The sequence below is a fragment of the Dryobates pubescens genome, chromosome 26 (assembly GCF_014839835.1).
Source record: "Dryobates pubescens isolate bDryPub1 chromosome 26, bDryPub1.pri, whole genome shotgun sequence".
NCBI classification, from domain to species: Eukaryota; Metazoa; Chordata; class Aves; order Piciformes; family Picidae; genus Dryobates; species Dryobates pubescens.
In genome coordinates, this window is record NC_071637.1 from 14,259,244 (window position 1) to 14,281,250 (window position 22,007).

At 44.2% G+C, this 22,007-nt stretch overlaps 1 protein-coding gene across 1 annotated transcript in view; it reads left to right on the forward strand.

Moving 5' to 3' along the window:
• The window catches only part of PTPRT (protein tyrosine phosphatase receptor type T), a 435,070-nt gene that overhangs the window by 108,447 nt on the left and 304,616 nt on the right, over positions 1-22,007 (forward strand). The window contains exon 2 of the mRNA XM_054173729.1: positions 7,315-7,440. Within this exon, the coding sequence (XP_054029704.1) occupies positions 7,315-7,440 (126 nt within the window). The remainder of the gene's footprint in view (positions 1-7,314; positions 7,441-22,007) is intronic.

The following is a 22,007-nucleotide window of genomic DNA, read 5'->3' on the forward strand; positions in this document are numbered from 1 at the left end:
ATTTGGGACCAATCATTTCTGCAGAGAAGTGCTGGAGGAAAAACTACTTACCACTGGGAAAACACTGGGAAAACTTTAGGTGTTCCTCTAGACAATTTTAAATCTATTGCAAGACCTTATTGCAGACTCTCAGTGCTTAAAGGAGCTGGTAAGAAAGCTGGGGACAGACGTTTTGAACAGAGCCTGTTGTGGCAGGGCAAGGGGTGATGGTTTGAGACTAGAAATAGGAGATTCAGACTAGAAAGAAAGAAGCCATTTTTACACTGAGGGTGGTCAGACACAGGTTGCCCAGAGAGTGGGGAGGTGCCTTATCCCAGGTCAGGCTGGCTGGGGTTCTAAGCAACCTGTTCTAGTTGCAGATGTCCCTGCTGAATGCAGGGGGGGCTTGTTGGACTAGATGACCCTGAAAGGTCCCTTCCAACCCAGACCAGTCTGGGATTGTATTTGGTCTGTCCCTTTCATGACATGGAGCTATGTTATTGGTGACTCATCATGGAGACCATCCTTTTTATCCCTCTTGCAGTCTCAGCAATATTTTGTTTACAGGGAGGCTTCTATGCAATGATCATGCATGATCTATGCAATGATCATGCAGCCACTGCTTGTACTGACGCACGTGTTGCCTGTGTGTGGAACTCGCTTTCTCCTGATGTAGATTCCCTGTTAACTAGTGAGGCATGAAAATGATGAATCAAAGCTTTCCCTGCAGTTGGGGGAGTCACAGCATCTTTCTTTCCTTTGTAGAGTCTGAGTTTGAACACACAGTGAACATTTGGTGCACTTGGGCTCAGCAAAGATTTGGGCATAGAGACTAAAGAGCTGAGTAACATCGTAAAGCACTGATTGAAACTGGCCAGCCCCAGCAGCAGGTTGATAACGTGATGGCAGAAAGATGCAGACATGGCACTTCAGGACATGGTTTAATGGCTGTGGTGGCATTGAATTTGATCTGAAAGGTCTTTTCCAGCTGAAATGATGATATAAGGATGATTTTCTGATGAGATACCGAGTTCCTGTTGGCCCATCCTGTGCTGTGCAGATACCTGAGGCTATACCCTAGTGCTTCCAGGGTGTTATGGTTGAAACTAATGACCTGTCCAGTGACAAGTGTCCTCTTCCAATCCCTCTATACTTGTCCTTCTCTTTGGCATGGTGTCTGTTGAGAGCAGTGTTCATTATGGCCTGCAAAATTTGGATCTGCTTTCTTGTGCAGCTTAGCATTTTGGGTTGCTAGCATGAATGTTTCTGTTATCTTCTGTCTTAATCATTCTGAAAGGAGTTTAAAACACACAAAGCACTGAATTCTCTTCATGGGGGACAAAACCCCAATATCCATTGATTGATCCCATCTTAAATCAACTCAACACAAGCTTTATATGCACATTTTGGATGGTAGGTTGAACTTGATCTCAAAGGTCTTTTCCAACCTGGTTTGGTCTATTCTATTCTAATTCTCCTCTCCCTCCCACCTCCATATGAACACTGCAGAACATTTCTTAAGGCTATACTGTGTGAAGACAACAGTCTAAAAATAACGTAGAAATGGATTTTTATGCAATAAATCCCGTAATAGAAGTTATCCTAATGAGCCAAATGTATCTCTTGCAGCTCTTGTAAACAAGAATGTCTGCGGAAGTGACAGGAATGAATGATCAGAAACAGTGGTGTGTTAACTTCTGGAGCTGTGTAGTTCCTAAGTACTACCTCATCCTAGTAGCATTTGTTTCTTCCTCTGCTTGTCTCACGTTGTGTGAGGCTGAGGTCTAAACAGCTGGGCAAAATCAAGGGATGTTCCACAGTGTCCTAGGGTGAGTTTCTCCTGCTCCTGACAACTCTGAACACAAAAGTATGGCATGATTTTTTAATTTCTGCCTTTTCTGGGGGGAGTGATAAATAAGGGTGAAAGCAAAATGGTTTTGCCCCAGATGGAGGGCCTGAAGTGGGACAGATGAGACTGATGTTCTTGCTGCTTCTCTCCCCCTCTCCACCTTGGGAATGCTGTACATGCTTGATCAAATAGAATCATAGCATCAACAAGGTTGGAAAAGACCTCAGAGATCATCAAGTCCAACCTGTCACCCAAGACCTCATGACTACTAAACCATGGCACCAAGTGCCACGTGCAGTCCCCTCTTGAACACCTCCAGGGATGGTGACTCCACCACCTCCCCAGGCAGCACATTCCAGTGGCTAACAACTCTTTCAGTGAAGAACTTTCTCCTCACCTCCAGCCTAAACTTCCCCTGGTGCAGCTTGAGACTGTGTCCTCTTGTTCTGGTGCTGGTTGCCTGGGAGAAGAGACCGAGCCCCTCCTGGCTGCAACCACCCTTCAGGTAGTTGTAGAGAGCAATAAGGTCTCCCCTGAGCCTCCTCTTCTCCAGGCTAAGCAACCACAGCTCCCTCAGCCTCTCCTCACAGGGCTGGTGCTCAAAGCCTCTCCCCAGCCTCGTTACCCTTCTCTGGACACATTCCAGAGTCTCAATATCCTTCTTAAATTGAGGGCCCCAGAACTGGACACTTATAGTCTGATGCTGTGCTGTTTTCTGCATGAGTTTTGACACCCAGGATAACCAGTGGGGTTTCTCACACCATTATTTTTTTCCCCTTTATCCCTTTTTGTAAGTGGTTTTTTTTTGGTTTTGTTTTTATCTGGCGAGTCTGTGAGAGTTTGACATTGGATGACTTTATAAAACATTCTACTAATTAGATTTGTTAAAATAAATAAATCAAACACTAATTGGAATGTGCCCTGCCATTATTTTTGCTTACTGAATTAGATATAATGGCGTGAAGCTCTTTTTATCATCTTTGTGCACTTATTTAAACACCCCCCTGGCGCACACTTCTGCAAATTCAATTATGTATTCAAAGGAGGCATTGCATTTATGCAAGGCTGGTTTACATTTAATCTGGGGGCAAGTCTCAGTAACTGATGATAGGTCTGCTCAAGATTAATTAGCATCACTCAGACGAGCAGTGGCATTGTTACGAGCCTGCGGTGTGAAACGAGGGATATTGTATCCTTCCTGTGTGAGTCGTCGCTTGCTTCAGTATGACCCTTTGCAGGAAGGGAAAAGCTGCTTTCTTGTTTGGGTTTCATTTGGTGAAAAGGGGTCAGCACCATGTGTGTTACCTAAATATACCAAAGTCATCTCCGCTGCCTTTTCTTTTGCCCCACTTAGCAACCGCATTTGTCACTGTGTAGCTTTGAACCAGCCTGGGGAAGGACTCCGAGATGTCTACATCTCCCTCTTTTAGTTTCAAACCACCACCCTTGTCCATTTGCATTAGGACCTGCTGAAAACACTATCTCCATCTTTCTTATAATCCTGGAGGGACTCAGCCACCACTGCCTTTTCTCGTCTCCAGGTAATATAGACAATGTATTTTCTTCTGCTAGCAGAAGTTCCTTTTGCTGAGCAGAAGTTCCTCTCCTGTAATGCACTGCAACACTATGAGCAGAGGAGGTGCTGACTTCTTAGCTCACTAGTTAACATGGCTCTGAGTCCCAGGTGAGTCTTTACTTCAGTTTTGATTCTGCTCTCTCTTGACACACTATAGCAAGAAGCAGATGGAGACTTTCCTTCTCTGGGTACCTGAGATTCAGGCAGCCAACCTGCTTGTCTGAGCCCTAAAAATAACTCCCTTTTTTGTTTTCTCCTTGTCCTCATTTCCTGCGAAATCACTTCTCCAAATTCCAGTTTCATTGCTTCTAGTAAATTAATCCTTCTGTCTTACTGCCATGTCACTCCGCCTTTGGAGGTTTCTCCAGTAACCTTTTCTTTCCTTAAAATGTAGATCTGTTGTTGCTGCTTTTAAGGCACCCTCCAGTTTATCCTTTCCCTTCTTATCCAAGGTTAGCTTTGACTTCCAGACAAGGCACTTCAGAGCTTCCTCAGGTGTTGTCTTTTAGCAGTGGAAACTCCCAATTAATTTCCAAAAGTTTCCCCCTTTTCAGCTTTTCCAACTTCACCTACCTCAGCATGTAGAAAGTGACCTGTTCAGCTGATTAAACCAAGGTATTGACAACTCCATTCCCTGCTACCCTATATTTTGCCGTTATCATTAGTTTTGCTTCTGGGAGTTTGTAGCAGCACCTGTGCAATTTTCTCTGTGTACACGAGGCCTCTCACGATTGTCTGGCTCCATCAGAGGATTTGTTTACAATCCCTTCAAAGTAACATCTCAGACAGCACCGTTATTGTGTGCTGCAGGATGCTGAACAGAGGTTGTGTGGAAACAGAGGATGTCTGAAGTTGTGCTATTAAAGTGAATCTGTCAGAATCAGGATGCCCTGCTTGGGGACACAGCTCAGAGTATTTGATATCGTCCCTCATACCTGCTCACTGGGAAAAAGAGATGACTTTCAGTTGCGTTTTGTACTCCCACATGATGCAGAACGGCTTTGTTTTCCCTGAGACATTTTAATGAGCGTGTTTAATATTTTATATTTGCACTCTTTCACCTAAATTAAATTTAATAAAAAATTAAGGGAGCAGTTTAAGTGCAATCCTGCTCATTGTGACAGCTGGGAGAGCTTCACCAGTACAGGAAATGCAAAGAGAGACTTTCTAAAGTGTTGTAAAACAACGACACCTCCGAAATATTTGCACAGACTCTACTGAAACGGACAGGCAAGCTTGCAAGGGTCACAAAAAGATCTGCCAGAGTCAGGTCTGTTTATAGTGAAAACATTCAATATATTAAAAGAAAGTGGTTTTGGTTTTTTAATTCTCTTTTAGGACAAGCTTGGCCTTTCAACTTTTGTTTAGTAACAGACTATTCTGAGCTGTGGGATTCTCTACCCAACAAATCCTTCCAGCAATAATATGTGAAGTTTGTAGGACAACTTGGAAAACCAGTTGCAGCTGGAGTCCTTTAACAGAATAAGGATTTAATAAATCTTGAAGACATGGTATGTGCTTGTCGTTTGTGAGGAGCTGCAGAGGAACTGAGGCAAGTTTGGGCTTTCTTGGGAGCTAAAGAATAGAAAATATAGGTAAAAACTCCAGAAGGTCTCAACATTCCTTTGCAATGAGGATGCTCCAGCACCAGGGATCACAGACCACTGGTGTCCCAGCTGTTTATTGTGTGTGTAGGCAATACTGCCTGTGGGAAGGAGCAAAGAGTCGAGAACGTGGCTGTGGATGTAGCTCTGATTAGTGTCAAGAGCAATTGGCAGTTTGGCTGGCACAGGAAGTTAGTGTTGCCTTGAGCATTGCTCAGTCTTTGCAGCTTTGAAGTGTTAGATGTGTCCAGTTGGTTTTGGAGGGCTAGTGTCTGCAGAGAAACATTACCCTAAGAAACTCAAAGCAGTACAGAGATGCTGTTGCCATGATTATGGTCTAAACTGAAGGACCTAGCTTGCCTGGTATAATGGACCCAGTGCTGATGTGTGTTTGGGTAGAGGAGAATAGAAGACTAAGGAGAAAAGGAGGAGGTAATGTGTAATGCCTGAGGTAATGTGAGGGACACCAGCATAGGAATATCCCTTCCAGCCCCTGAAATTTTGTGATTCTGTGATCCTACTGGGGAACAATCTAGCTTGATTTGGCTGTGTGACATGTCTCAGTGATCTGTGTTGGAATACAGCATTTCATTCTGCTGTTCTTGGGTTTCCCTGGATTCACAAGTGTTCAGGACAGCTGCCAGGTTATTTATGACAGTTAACTGCTTCCAAGAATTTCAGAACTTGCAGCAGGAAGGATCATTTAGTCAACAGTCTGGAAGGTGTGAATGCTTGTTGCCATCCACTTCTTGTTACTCTATGTTGTCAAGAAGCTGGAGGGTTGCACTCAGAAGTAACGACTCAAAGGGCCTTGAGGACTGCTCATGTGCCACACGGCATCACGTTGTCATTTCTGTAGGTGCAACCCAACCTTGTGCAACTCAAGGCTTAAAATGGAAAGCAGTCAGGATTTGCAGTAGAGCACTGTTGTTGTGCTTGTTTACCATTTGCCTTCCTTGCCCTCTTTTTTGGTAAATTTTTTTTTAGTTGGGGTAGTTTTAGGCTATGCCTTTAAAATGTAGCTGCAGATTTTGAGCAGAAAAGTAGAAGAACATAAAGAAATTACTATTGGGTGTGAAAAGGAAAACAAAAGATTATTCTAAACAAATTCATTGGATAAATATCTGGCATAAGAGAAGTTGTAGCATAACAATTCTTCACATTCCCATTCCTTTTCTCTTCTCTTCTGATCTTGGCTTCTTTGCTTTGCTCAGGAGAAGATAACGTGCTTCTGGCTGACCTTGGGATAAGTCTAACCCACTGCTTTCTCTCAACTCCTTTCTCTCTCTTGGGACAGAGGGGTTTGGGGGAGCAGTGGCTTCTCTGGTCTTCTGCCCAGGGAGGTTTCCATGTTGTTTGCTAACTGTCAATATCTGTAAAATATTGTAAATACTGCATATTTTGTACATATTCATTGCATTCCATTGTAGAGTATAGTTTCTGCTTGCAAATACATCTTCATTTGCTTCTAACTGAGCTGGTCTGGCTGAAAGTTAATGTTGGGGGGAGACTTCAACTTGGGAGTTATTGCCTTAAAATTCTCTCTCATAAAAATCTACAAGCTCATTGCAAAGTGGTTCTTATTGAAGTTGCCTCTTAAATGGAAGCTCTCTTTTGGTCAGCTGAGGGAGCTGGGGTTGTTCAGCCTGGAGGAGAAGGCTCCAGGGAGACCAAACAGCATTTTCCCAGTACCTGAAGAGGGCTACAAGAAGGCTGGAGAGGGACTGTTTGCAAGCACCTCCAGTGATAGGATAAGGGACAATGGTTTGCAGTGAGAGCAGAGGAGATTTAGATTGGGTGTTGGGATAAAGTTCTTTACTATGTGGGTGGTGGAACACTGAAACAGGTTGCCTGGGGAGCTAATTGAGGTATTCAAGGTCAGGTTCCACAAGGCTCTGAGCAACCTGAGCTAGTGGAGGATGTCCCTGCTCACTGCAGGGGGGGTTGGGCTAGACAACCTTTGGAGGTCCCTTTCAACCCAAACTAGTCTATGATTCTACAGGGACCCAAATGCATATGATCCTTGAAAATGTGAAGAGAATAGGTTGACATAAAGGCAGCTATAATAAGAAACTGTAAGCATGGAGGGAAGAAGAGAATTTCCAATGGATACAAAATATGAAAGTACAAAAGTATTTTCTCAATAACCTGTCTGCTGCCTGAAATCCAATATGCAGGAAATTAATCTTACTTTTCCTTCCCCCCACCCCCATATAAACTTGGGTGCAAAATATTGAAGTAAATGACCTGCCCTAAAGAGAGCTAAGTTGTTCATGCAGTCATGTGTTCCTTTTCCTTGTTTCTAGGTGGTTGTTCATTCGATGAGCACTACAGTAACTGTGGTTATAGCGTGGCCTTGGGAACCAATGGATTTACCTGGGAGCAGATCAATACCTGGGAAAAGCCAACAATGGATCCTGTTGTCCCAACAGGTAAGTAAGAAGCCTCATGAACAGCAGGGAGATGCTGTTCTTTGAGGGAATTGCCTGTTAGAGCTGTGTGGGGCTGGGTCAATAGAAGGCTGAACATGAGCCAGCAGTGTGCCCAGGTGACCAAGAAGGCCAATGGCATCCTGGCCTGCATCAGGAACAGTGTGGCCAGCAGGAACAGGGAAGTCATTCTGCCCCTGAACTCAGCATTGGTCAGGCCACACCTTGAGTACTGTGTCCAGTTTTGGGGTCCTCAGTTCAGGAAGGATGTTGAGTTGCTGGAAGGTGTCCAAAGAAGGGCAACAAAGCTGGGGAGGGGTTTGGAGCACAGCCCTGTGAGGAGAGGCTGAGGGAACTGTGGTTTCTTAACCTGTAGAAGAGGAGGCTCCAGGCAGACCTTACTGCTCTCTACAACTACCTTAAGGGAGGTTGTAGACAGGGAGAGGTTGGTCTCTTCTCCCAGGCAACCAGCACCAGAACAAGAGGACACAGTCTCAAGCTGTGCCAGGGGAGGTTTATCCTGGATGTTAGGAAGACAGATTTGTCTTCATAGGAAGACAGATTTGCCATTGGGATGTGCTGCCCAGGGAGGTGGTGGAGTCACCATCACTGGAGGTGTTTAGGATGGGGCACTTGGTGCCATGGTTTAGTAGATAATATGGTGTTGGATGATAGGTTGGACTTGATGATCTCAAAGGTCTTTTCCAACCTGGTTAATTCTGTTCTATTCTAACAGTGGAGTAGGTTTTGATGCAGTGACAAAACGCTGACTCCAGTGTTCAAAATGTAATATGACAACAGTATTGCTAAATGTGACATGGCTTTTTGCAATGTTTGCTATCTGAAATCCTTGCTGAATTGTTTTACATCCCTTATTCCTGTTTTATTCCTGCATTTAACAGAGGAAACATTTCAGATAGAATATTCTGATGTTTGGGTAGTTTTTTGCATGTTTCAGGATCGGAGAGCTGTGTTGTCTGCATGTTTGAGTGGCCAGAAAAAGCAAAGCTTTGTCAAGTCTGGGAATATTGGACCTTCCTGTTGCTTTTTAGCTCTTCATGGACTACTTTAATATCTAATTGTGAGAAAGACAATGAAATCCCTGAAAAATTTAACTGTAGCAGCTGGTGCTACTTCAGACAGTGAAAATTTCATGTGAGAGGGAAAACTTACCCAATAGAGAGAGTTACCAGAATGCCCAGTCTGCTAACATGGACTGAGAACATCCAGCACTAGCAAAGTCCTTCCATGTGGTACTTGGAATATTCTCAGAAGAGCTCACAGTAATGGTCCTTCTCAGCAGTTGTGTTTCTCATTGGTTGAGCTTTGATGAACTTCTCATTGAAAAGCTTCTTAGGAAGGAGTTTTTCAGTATGAGGGTGGTGGGACTCAGGGAGGCTGCCCAGGGAGGCTGTGGATGACTCCTCCCTGGGGGTGTTCAAGGCCAAGTTGGATGAGGCCTTGGGAAGCTGAATCTAGTTGAAAGGCATCCCTCCCATAGCAGGGAAGTTGGAGTAGATGATCTCTGAGGTCCCTTCCAACCTAAACCATGCTATGATTCTAGGTGTATGTGAGTGTATATGGGAATAAGTTCTCTAGCCTTCATACAACTTCTGTGGAATGCTTTTTTCACATGGAAAAAGAACTTGTCTTAAGAAAGCTCACTAAGATTTCCTAAAACTCACAGTTTGGCTATGTTCTTTGCTACCTAAAATAGCCCTTTGATGGACACCATGGCTAACAGACCTGACCAGGCAGTTTAGAGTTTGATTCCAGTCCAAGAAAGAAGTATTTGTTCTGGTTAGTGGATTGCACTCTGCAAAGCATGAACTGTGTGGCAGAACTGGAATATAATGTTGTACAAGAGGTATTTTTATGCCTGTAATTACTGGGAGAAGAGATTTGTAATTGCTAGCTGCCTGTTCAGGACACCATGTAGAGCTGGTCCAACAATAGCTCCCTGCTGCAGCCATTGATAGACAGCTTAGTCTTCATCCCTGTGTGCTTGTTGTCAATAGAAACCTAAGTATACAAGACACCTGCCTAGCTGTGCTTTCTCCAAACTGAAGGCTGGTTAAGTTGTGGAGGTTTTCTTAGTTTGTTGTTGGAAACTGTTGGGTACAGAACCTTTCAAACTGTGTACTGCCAGGCACCACTTGGTTTGGCTGTGGTATCCCCAGAGGAGTTAGCTGTGAATGCTGCAGTTTTCAGCTCTTGTCTGCTCATCCTTCTGGGTGTTGTTGGCTTTTAACAATGGCAAATTGATCTCTACACTCCCTCACCTTCTATCCTGGTGTGTCCTATTCCTTGTCCCTGAGCTGCAGGGTCTAGGAAGTGGTAACAAAGCATTGTTCATGGTATAAGCATCTTCTGGTGGCCAGCCCTAGCCAGGAAAGCACCTTAGCATAAAGAGCAGCAATCAGAGTGCATAGTTCTCTGAGAACACAAGCAGTAATGCAGATTTCCTTTATCAGGATAATATTTAGGCACCACCTGATGTTTGTAGCTGGAAATAGGTTGGAACACTACACAATGGAGATGGTAAAACCAAAAAGAGAGCAGGCACTAGGTTGGCTCAGTAATACTGAGCAAGCCTGCAGCGCAGCTTGCTGGGGGATGCTGGCAGAAAGCATGGCTTGCCCCCTCCCTGGCCAGCCAAGCCACATTGACATTGCCCTCAGAGCTGTTTTCTTCTGTATCAGCTTTCAGAAGTACCAGCAGGTCTTTTGAATTCAACCCAACCACAGAATTCTCTCTTCCTGAATACTAATGATAACATCTAGCACTTTTTATAGTACTTTTCATCGTTAGATCTCAGAGTGCTCTTCAAAGGAGGTCAGTAGCATGAATGAGAGCCTGAGTCTGTAGTGCTGTGTAATTCTCTGCTGACACACTGCTGCAAAGGTCTCTGCCCAGGGAGAACATTCTATTCTTTATTTTTGAATTAAAATGTTTAGGGGGGGCAGAAAAAAAAAGGCCATTAAACTGCTCCCTTAGCAATGTAGAAGTTGGTAGGAGATTTGTTGTACTCCATTGCTAGCAAATACACTGTGAATTCTATGATTAATTTCTTAGGGCTGGAAACAGTGTTAATTGGGGGATTAAGAACCAGATGTTTGTTGCTCTGAACAAATGCTACAAAACTGTGAAAGAAATGAATTGTAGGTATCCAGTCCTTAGACTTTGGGACTCTCTGTCTACCTCCTTGTATGTAGCAGGAGTGATTATGACAAAATATTCTTTACCAGATGGGTGCTTGCTTAGGCCTGAATACCCTCAGGGATGAGAGTTTGAGCCTTGTTCCACTTCTTGAATTAGAAAGGTTCTCAGTCCTTTGGTTTTGTTCCTGTGGCTTAATCTCATTATTTTTAGTTCCATCTCTGACTAGGGAGAGTAATCAATTGTTGCTGTCTTTTTGAGCCTCTTTTATATAGTGGCATGAAGTGAAGTCTTTGTTTCGCAGGACTAAACATGACCCAGTCCTTTGAACCCTTCTTAATTCAGTGTCTCATTTCCTTCCTACTCTATGCCTTCAGTCATTGCTTTCTTATCTTTTTTGGGTGTTTGCCTAAAGCTGTGTTACCAAGCAGGGATTCAGTACTCTGCATGACAGTGCTGGCAGGGCGCAAGAGTTTTAATTGTTAGAGGAGTTCAAAGTACAGCAAGTAAATTTCTCCTGCTCCTCTTTGTTACCATCTTGCAGTTTTCATTCCCCTTTTTTCTGGAAATATTCAGTGTCTGTGTGCTGGTGCTAGATGACACGAGATGGATGTGGCCCTTTAGTTTCTGTTGGATCACAGAAGTTATTCTCTTGCCGGTAAAGCAGCCTGTGCTGAATCATCTGAGAGAGGACATTTCGAGATGCAGCGGAAAGGTTAAGGAGGTTCTGAGGACAAATTTCTTTGGTGTGAGGGTGCTGGAGCCCTGGAGCAGGCTGCCCAGAGAGGTTGTGGAGTCTCCTTCTCTGGAGAAATTCCAACCCCACCTGGATATTGTGCTCCTTCGCTAGCTGCCGTGGGTGACTTTGCTTTAGCAGGGGGGTTGTACTACATGACTTAGAGAGATCCCTTCCAATGCCCACCACTCTGAGATTCTGATCTAGGTGGGTGTGTTCTTTTTGTTTCAGTAACTTGAAGGCTCTCTGAGCTGCTCACTGAGAGAACAGAAGGGTTATCATCATTAGTGTTGCTTCGTGAACTACTCATAAATGAGGCGAACATCATAGGCATGATGTATATATGAATACCAGATGGCTAAATTCTACTTGGACTCCGCTGATCTGAGGGAAGTTTTTATGTTAGACTAATAGACCAACTGCTTTCCTATGTCACCTTCCTCTTTTTGTTGAATGGCACCATGACATTACAGCATGACAGCCATTATGAAGCAGCTTTCCTTGCAGAAGGTGATACCTTTCCATCTCTGCCTGGAATGAAAATGGGCAGGATCCTTCCATTTCATCCAAGAGATCACTGCTGGGAAGTTGGTGTTCACCTCAACAGAAAAACAGACAACCTCTGTGCATAGGTCAAACATTTTGTCTTTTTTTACCCTTCAGGCTGGAATGAATGCCAAGAGGAGTTAGGCTCAACATTTGTAAATTTGAAAGGCAGTGTAATAAAAGGAACATTTCCCTGTGTCTGGGTGTATTAATCCCTGCTTACAAGAAAGTACACAAACAGACTTGTTAAAGGGATAAATTAAAATTCAACTGTGTATGTGATGAATCATGGTTCACTTTTGTCTTAGAGGCAGAGAGAAATTTCGCTCAGCTGCCTGTATATAATTTTTCCTTGGGAAAAAAACCCAACAAACAACTTTTTGCAGGAGAAATGACTGAAAATGAGTCAAGTACATTTCCTCCTCACTTCAGGACCAGACAATGCACATTGGCCACAGCAACCCCAGGCAGTGCTACAGGCTGGGGTCAGAGTGGCTGGAAAGCGGCCAGGCAATCAGAAAGGGACCTGGGGGTGCTGGTCGATGGTAGGCTGAACATGAGCCAGCAGTGTGCCCAGGTGGCCAAGAGGACCAGTGGCATCCTGGCCTGTATCAGGAACAGTGTGGCCAGCAGGAGCAGAGAGGTCATTCTGCCCCTGTACACTGCACTGGTTAGGCCACACCTTGTCCTGTGTCCAGTTCTGGGCTCCTCAGGTTAGGAAAGATGTTGAGTTGCTGGAAGGTGTCCAGAGAAGGGCAACAAAGTTGGTGAGGGGCTTGGAACACAGCCCTGTGAGGAGAGGCTGAGGGAGCTGGGGTTGCTTAGCCTGGAGAAGAGGAGGCTCAGGGGAGACCTTCTTGCTCTCTACAACTACCTTAAGGGAGGTTGTAGACAGGTGGAAGTTGGTCTCTTCTCCCAGGCAACCAGCACCAGAACAGGAGGACACGGTCTCAAGTTGTGCCAGGGGAGGTTTAGGCTGGAGATTTGGAAAAAATTCTACACAGATAGAGTGATTGCCCATTGGAATGTGCTGCTCAGGGAGGTGGTGGAGTCACCATCATTGGAGGTGTTTAGGACAAGACTTGATGGGGTGCTTGGTCACATGGTTTAGTTGATTAGATGGTGTTGGATGATAGCTTGGACGCAATGATCTCGAAGGTCTCTTCCAACCTGGTTTATTCTATTCTGTTCTAATGGGAGTAGTCTAGGGCTAGGTAATGAACAAAGAGTCACTGTCATCTTTTAAGGTTTAAGAAGAAATCAATCTCTGGAAGGTTTCCTTTGCATATTTTTATTCTATGTGTGTTTTGGAGTCCTTCATAGTTGCAGGTGGAAACAGGTTCTGTCCATTTCCAGAATTTCATCCCTTTCAGTTTTGAGGCTTAGTTGTTTAGTTACCTGGAGTTATTTTCAGGGAGGTACATACAGATGTTTAGACTTCTGGGAAAATGTATTTTGGCCTATCTTTGAATATAGCTTTGAGTGCAATGTGACCTTGCTGGCAACTGGAGGCAACCTTTCCTGTACTATGGCCTTCAATTGCTTTGTCTTATTCTGTCCAGTAAGGTCCCAAAAGCCATCACTATAACTGACTCTAATGTCTGCTCAAAACCCAGCAGTAGGCTTTAGCTGTCCCCCAGAGGAATCCATTGTCACTCATATTTTTTTGTCATCTCCTCTGAAGTCTGTCAGTAACAAAATAGTTGTGGTGGTTTGTTTTTCACTTCAGACAAGGAAAGGCAGCAATGAAGCCCAGGACCAAATGCTTCTTTAGGGAAGAACTGATGCCAGAAAGGTGGCAACTTGAAGCAATTAGTCTTAAGAGTTGCTCTTACCAAACACTTGCTTTCTGTCTTGTGTTCTTTTGTTCTAACAATAAGCAGAACCTTTCTTTTGCGACTAAGTGGAGTAATTTTGGATGGACTGGAAATTGTGAGGGGACCATTTGACCTAAGTAGATGTGAAATTGCAAACCTGTGAATGAAGAATACCACACTTAACCGCTAAGTACTTCCCTAGCTATTCCATGATGCAAGAGGAGTTGAGTTAATTAAGAACATTTATGCCTCTAGAGGCTTTCTGCTGAAGGGAAATTACACTAATACTTTGTCATTCACAGGGTAAATGTGAACTGTAATTTCTCCTTTCTAGGTGCCATTGAAGCAGGCCAACAGAAGCAGGCTTCTGCTTCGATGTAGGTAGGACTTTGGTACTGGAATCAGGCTTAGAAAGGTTGTGTGGCTTTCTCTGAACATGCATGGTACAAAGAAATGTTATCAAAGGAATCTGAAAGCTTGACTTCTAGAAAGGCCTTTTAATGACCCTGAAGGGATTGCTGTCTGTAGGGAATACATGTAGCTCCTGCACCTTGATGTGTTAAATGGTCCATTTGAACTGTGTCAGTCTATTTCTGATCCCTTTCTGTGAGAGCTGTCAGAAAGGGAGCTGTTTGTGAGTGTCAGGACCTTTCCATTATCACCATTAGCGAGACCATGACACTTTTAAAAGCACTGCTGTAACACCATTCAGCATCACACTTGGAGGGAGGAAGGACAAGGAAGCTATCATTGAACATGGGTTTCCTCCATGGTTTCAGTGCTGAAGCATGTTAATTTTTCTCAGCACCTATTTGCTTTAGTGTTTTTGCAGTCTGATATTTAGAGCTGTCCGTGTGCCAAGTGTGTTAAAACTGCTTTTTGGTTGAGAGCTCAGTTAAGGAATTGTGTGGCCTCAGCAGTGGAAAAAAACTTCTTATGGGGTTGTTCATTCTGGAGAAAAGGGTGCTGAGGGGAGACCTTCTAGCTCTCTACAACTCTCTGAAAGGAGATTGGAGGCAGGGAGGTGTTGGCCTTTACTCTCTATTAGTGACAGGATGAGAGGAATGGCCTCAGGTTGCATCAGAGGAGGTTTAGGTTGGACATTAGAAAAAACTTCTTCACTGAAAGAGTTTTCAAAGTCTGGAAAATGCTTCCTAGGGAGGTGGTTGAATCCCCATCCCTGCTGGTGTTTAAAAATCACAGAGATGTGGTTCTGTAGGATGTGGTTTAACACCAGGCTTGGAAGCCTTGGAGAATGGTTTGACTCAATCTTAAAGGCCATTTCTAACCAAAGTGATTCTATGATTCTGTCAGATCAGGAGTAAACAAGCTCTGTAGCTACAGTGAGGGCTGGGGAAGGTCTTTCTGGTATAAAATTCTTGGGGAAAAAACCCAAAACACTAACAGGAAAGAAGTTCCAAGAGAAGAATGACCTGTGAAATCTGCATGAGGCAGGTGGCCAAAGACAAGGGAGACCAGATTTGAACAGGGAAGGAGGAGGTTTTGAATGAGCAGGCAAATGCTGACAGATAAGGATGCACAAAAGGGAATGCTCAGAAAATCATGTGCAAAATTACTCCTCAGAATTGATCCAAAAAAGCAAGTGAGGCATTAAATAGACATTCAAAGCAGAGACTTGGCAGAATACAGGCAAGGCAAGAAGTATAGTTAAGGTCGTTGTCTCTCCTCTGCTTAAATAGGAGAGCCTTGCTAAGTCTGCTTGTGTGAATTTTCAGCTTTCTGCAGTAGCTTAACATAGAATTCTCCTGAAGGCCCTTCAATTGAGGGATCTTATTGTGGCCTTTCAGTATTTAGAGGGGCTGATCAGAAAGACAGGGACAGGTTTTTTGGCAGGGCCTGTTATGACAGGCTTTTTGCAACTAAAAGAGGGAGATTCGGACTAGAAAGGAGGAGGAAATTTTTACACTGAGGATGCTCAGAGAATGGGGAGATGCCCCATCCCTGGAACCATTCCAGGTCAGGTTGTTCAGGACTCTCAGCAACCTGTTTTAGCTGCAGATGTCCTTGTGACTGCAGGCAGTTGGAGTTGATGAGCTTTGGAGTCCCTTCCAACCTAAAGCATTCTGTGATTCTATGAAATTCAGTAAGAACTGGGCATAACCTCTTACACAGACTGTATGCTGCTGTGGATTGTCTGGCTAGCCCAGTAAGCTTTCTCCTTTCATGCTTTTGTCCTCTTTTTCTTCTGTCACAAAACCCTCATACTGCTTAAGAAACTCTCAGCATCTGGGTACAAAGCTATGGAACAGTGTCTCCAATTCCAGAGTTAATAATTCTTTAATGCTGTTTCTTTGCCACAGGCAGTGTATAGTGAAACAACTCTGAACTCTTTCCACCAGCCTCCAAGTAAACAGGATGAGGTTTCCTAATGAGCACTGTGCCTACTCTAGATTTTAGATGGGATATGGGGGGATTTTCCTTTCCTGAAAGAGTGGTCAGGCATTGGACCAGTCTGCCCAGGGAAGTGATGGAGTCACCATCCCTGGAGGTGTTTGAGAAACTCTGTGTAGATATGGCACTTTGGGACATGGTTTAATGGCCACAGTGGTGTTAGGCTGATGGTTGGACTCGGTCTTAGAGGTCTTTTACAACCAAAATGGTTCTATGATTCTCAAACACTTCACTCCTTAGAATCACAGAATTGGTTGAAAACACCTCAGTATCACAGTATCACCAAGGTTGGAAGAGACCTCAAAGATCGAGTCCAACCTGTCACCACAGACCTCTAAGGTCATTGAGTCTAACCATCAACCTAATACCACCTAGAAGGATCTAGACTGTGTGGATGGAATGGTAGTAAAAAACCAACACTTTTCTCTGGTTCCCCTGAGAGCTGTTGCTATTGAGAATTTGCTGGGTAAAGAGGAAGTCTCTTTTTTTTTTTATGCTTGGGAATTATTAGCATTTGCTGTTCCCAATCTTCAATATTTAGCACATGCAATTTGGCACATGAAAACTTCCAGGCTTTAAAATAAGTCTGTTTTTCCAAAAGTCATTTGTATGTATACAAAAGGAGCTTGATAGGAACAATATTAATATATTCTGACAGGGAAAAATAATGTATGCATCTCCTGCACAGGCAGTCCAACCTCCTCCATGTCATTCACCTCTTTCAGAAGGGAGTGGAATCTGTTGTGGTTGTATTCCTTTGAGATGGAAGTTGTAATATTACAAATTATCACTTGTTTTCAGTATTGACTAGAAAAATAAATGCAATTATGTTTATGAATGTTGAAAATTAAGCAACATAAAGCAATTGTATGTGTTTAAGGAGCTTTTCCAGATGAAAGGCTGTTATTCACTGAGTTCTCATCGGCTCTTTTTCCCACTGTCATGTTTCATGACGTGAACTCTCAATTGAATGAACAGCTGCAGTAAAAAATGGCATCAGCCAAGTCACAGGGAATTCACAGGAAATTAAGCTGGTTCAGGCTGTAACACAAACCCTTTGGGGCCCTCATTTCCCTGGAGAAATGCTTTACTTTTTATTAGTCTAATGTCTGTAAATACAGAGAGGTATTTGCAATACTTGCTCTTGGTTCTTTGGGATAGGCCTCGTGCAGCCAGAGCAGAGACACTTTACTGTTGGTGTAGAGAGGGTTGATGTTTGTCATTGTGGAAACAGGTTTAGACTGGCTGTTAGGAAGAATTCTTCACAGAAAGAGAGATTGGTCATTGGAATGGGCTGCCCAGGGAGGTGGTGGAGTCACCATCACTGGAGGTGCTTAGGAGGAAACTTGATGGGGTGCTTGGTGCCATGGTTTAGTTGATTAGATGGAGTTGGATGATGGGTTGGACATGATGATTTCGAAGGTCTCTTCCAACCTGGCCTGGCCTGGCCTATTCTATTCTATTCTGTTTTGAATGGGCTTCTACTTTGGATTTACTTATGGAAAAAGCCTGAGGGTAATATGAAGGAGATGGAGATGGTGATCAGAAAGATCTTCTAAGGAAAGCAGAACAAGAAACATGCAACACAGATCAGATGTTTAAGAGCCTCCTTGGTTCATCTAGTTCTTCTAAAACAAGCCTGTCTTTAACACTAAAGACCTGACCACATCCCATTGACCTTTGAAAATGCCATCTGTTGCCTTGTATGGATGTTGACTGAATCAGGCCCTACTCTTGATGGATGTATTATGTGGTCTTCCCACTATGCCTCTGGCAGGCAGCAGCATAAGCTGTGTGGCGAAGCCTGCTGAAAGAACAAATGCAGAGGCAGTCAGTGGCCTGCCATCTTCAGACCCAAGAAGCAGCAGAGCTCTTTCTCTGGTTAATTTTAGAACAAATGTTTCATGCACTGAAAGTTTATGCAGTGCTCCCATTTTTAAATTTACTTCTGTACCACACATCTTTAACACCCAAGTTTGTAACTCTTTGAGCAGTGTGATTAACATTTTCACAGGATGTTAGTGACACCTCCTCATGAGTCAGTCTGCCCCATAAACTCAGACTTAGCTACTCGCCATTCAGATTCCACATGGAAATGTAAACCCTTCAAAAGTTCTTTCACTCCATCCCTCTTCTGTTTTCCATGTGCATGAAACCATTTTGTATTGCTTCTTTCCCACCCCCCACAATACTATCTCCATCTTTTAATCTGCTCCAGTTACGGTAGCGCAGACCAAGCTGTGAAGAACCTTGGCAATGAAACCCAAATCACCTTCCCCCTCACCTCCAGCCTAAGCAGGATATATTCAAGGTATTTTAAAAAAACAAAACAATGAGAAAGAAACCCAAGCCCAAATTATAAGCTAAATTAACTTCTTGCTAAATTTGGTGCAGTCTAGGGTGACTGAGTGAAGATGCACCCTGTGCCGTGCCTTCTCAGGGCTGGTTTTACTACACCATCTGTCTGTAGCAGACAAATGTCTTTCCCCCTTCCAGTTTTATAGGTCTAAGTTGTTTAGCAGCATAGGAATGGGAATATGCAAAGGAGGAATCATAACCAGGAAAAAAAAGTGGTTTAAGCTTAGTTCTCATTAGCTGTTCATCTAGAACAGATTGCATAGGATGGTCTTCTGGAGTGTGTCTAATAGCTGCAGCATGGTAATTTAATGGGGATGCATTTTGAGAAGCTTGTTTAAGTGCATCTGTGCCAAGTGACCTCACAGCTTGGTGTGCAGTGATCCAGCTCTAGAAACTAGAGTTTAGATATAGAGGCTCATTGGTATGGCCCCCTTTGAACTTCATACTCTGTTACCTACTGGTTTGCTTTTTGTAGGGCATCTGGCATCACTGATGCCTGAACTAGAACTCTTCCCCCTCCATCCCATTTGCCTTCCACACAGTTTCACAGCTTAAATTTCAGCATGCTTATAGCAAGAATTGAAATGTGAAGCGCTACCTATTTGCAACTCTGAAATCCCCAAATTCTCCTGGGTTCCAGTTTGTGCCCATTGCCCCTTGTCCTGTCACTGGGCACCACTGAAAAGCGTCTGGCCTCATCCTGTTGCCCCCCCACCCTTTAGCTCTTGCTGAGCATTAAGAAGATCCCCTTTGGGGCTGCTCTTCTCCAGGATCAACAGCCCCAGGGGTCTCAGCCTTTCCTCCTTACAGAGATGCTCCAGGCTCCTCAGCAGCTTTCTAGCATCTGCTGGACTCTCTGCAGTAGTTCCCTGTCTTTCTTGAACTAGGGAGCCCAGAATCGGACCCAGTACTCCAGATGAAGCCTTACTAAGGCATAGTAGAGAGGGAGGAGAACCTCCCCTCAGCTGCTGGTCACACTCTTGTTAATGCACCCCAGGAAACCATTAGCCTTCTTGGCCCCAAGAGCACATTGCTGGCTCATGGTGACCTTGCTGTCCACCAGCACTCCCAGGTCTTCTGTAGAGCTGCTTTCTAGCAGGTCAACCCCTCACCTGTACTGGTGCAGGGGTTTATTCCTTCTCAGGTGCAGGACTCCACACTTGCCCTAGTTGAACTTAATGCAGGTCCTCTCTGCCTGACTCTAGACTGTTTTGTTCCAAAGTTATTTTGCTCCAAAGTTGTTTTACGTAGCTCACTACAATGGCTCTTTCCATACCATTTCCATGTGGCTTTTCTCAAGACTCTGCATGCATTTCCTTTTAGTCTTTGTTCCCTTCTTTGGCCTCATCCCTCAGGACTCTGTCACTTAAAGCCTGAATTCCAGAGAGAGAGAGCACTGTAAAATCGTTTCCTTCAGACTGCAATGCAAACAGGACAAACACGCTCTGCTGCAACTCAGCTGAGCTGGTGCCGAAAGCATTCCTCAGCCGTGTAGCCTTTAAGTGAGAAACGGAATTTCCAAGGCTAATTTGCTTGTTTTCATGGCATGATCTTAATTCTACAAGGGAGAGAAGATGATCTGATCTAATTTAATTTTGCTCTTTGAGAAGAAGGGAGATCACTTGGCCAGCTGCTGCTCTGAGCAAACACAGAGCATGCAGACTACAAGATAAGCTTTGAACTTGATCAGGTCTCTCAGCAGTGTATGCTAATGTGTGCTGCTGGGAGATTTCTGTAACTTTAGCTGCTGATTGTATTAATTAGTGTGCTGTTCCAAATGAGCTGTAACTCACTGTAAAAGAAGTCTGAGCTGTTACTCACAAAACTGTCTCTATTCCTGATGCTTTAGTATTGGGGCAAGGTGGACTGGGGGGATGTGTATGTGGCCTGATTTGTGAAATCATAGCGCTGCTGTTTTGACTTTACATTTTAGAGGCCACACCTTATGTATCTAGACTGGCCTATTGCTGAACTTGGTGCATCATATGTCCATATGTTCTGCCTTATATTTAGCCCCCTTAAACATCTCCAGACAGAAAGGGACCTGAGGGTGCTGGCAGATAGTAGGCTGAACATGAGCCGGCAGTGTGCCCAGGTGGCCAGGAGAGCCAATGGCATCCTGGTCTGTATCAGGAATAGTGTGGCCAGCAGGAGAAGGGAAGCCATCCTGCCCCTGTACTCAGCACTGGTTAGGCCACACCTTGAGTCCTGTGTGCAGCTTTGGGCCCCTCAATTCAAGAGAGATGTTGAGGTGCTGGAATGTGTCCAGAGAAGGGCAATGAAAATGGTGAGGGGCCTGGAGCACAGCACTGTGAGGAGAGGCTGAAGGAGCTGGGATTGTTTAGCCTGGAGAAGAGGAGGCTCAAGGGAGACCTTATTGCTCTCTACAACTCCCTGAAGGGAGGTTGTAGCCACGTGGGGGTTAGTCTTCTCTCCCAGGCAACCAGCACCAGAACAAGAGGACACAGTCTCAAGTTGTGCCAGGCCAGGTTCAGGCCAGATGTTAGGCAGTTCTTCCCAGAAAGAGAGCGTGATTTGCCATTGGAATGTGCTGCCCAGGCAGGTGGTAGAGTCACTGTCCCTGGAGATCTTCAAGAAAAGTCTGGATGAGGCACTTAGTGTCATGATCCAGTTGATTGGATAGGGCTGGGTGATGGTTGGACTGGATGATCTTGGAGGTCTCTTCCAGCATGGTTGATTCTATGATTCTATGATCTCTGTAAGCAAAGAGCTCACAACATTTAGCTAAAATCTTGGTATTGGCTCAGAGACAAGTGTGAACTGCTCAGGAGCACTGCTTTGGATCCAGACTCTCCTCTGTGAGAGCATTTCCAATACAGGTAATGCAGTGAGAATTTCTTTGGCTTCCTTATTCTGTCAGCTCTCTCCTTGCATTTCTTCTTCCCCTTGTCTAAGAGAGATCTAAGAAACAGATGAATCACCAGCATCCTCCCTCTGAAACAGAGAGTTGTTACCTTCCATATTAGAAACACAACATGTGTCAGGTCCTGCATAAGGATTCCACTCAGTCTCTGTCTTTTGTGGGAAAAGAGAAGCCCCTGATTTTTCTATCTGAAATTAACTCATTGCTCAAACTGAAATCAGCCTAATCATTCTCCCCTACTACTTTTAATTAAAGGAATGTGACCAACATTAGGCTTTTTCTTTTTTCACTCACCTGCAGCTCTCTGCTTCCCTTTATTGGGTTTTATTTTAGCTCTTGTGCTATCAGACTTAATCCTCCCACCAGCTTTTGCTGAATTATTTTGAAGGGAAGGCAGCAAGTTTTATCTTGCTCGATGCTAAATGCAGTTAAAGCTTTCTTAAATTCAGATGTGATATCTGAGCAGCATGCAGCAAGGTTGTAACTGTGCAGTGTAGCAGCACATCCAGAATGCAGTGGGCTGGGGCAGATTTTCCCCAGGCACAAGCAGTGTGCAGTGGTTTATGCACGTGCTGCAACACATCTGCTTGAACTTGAGAGAGTGTGAGAAGCCCACCAACCTTGGAGCCTGATCCATACTTTATTTAATAGCTGTTTA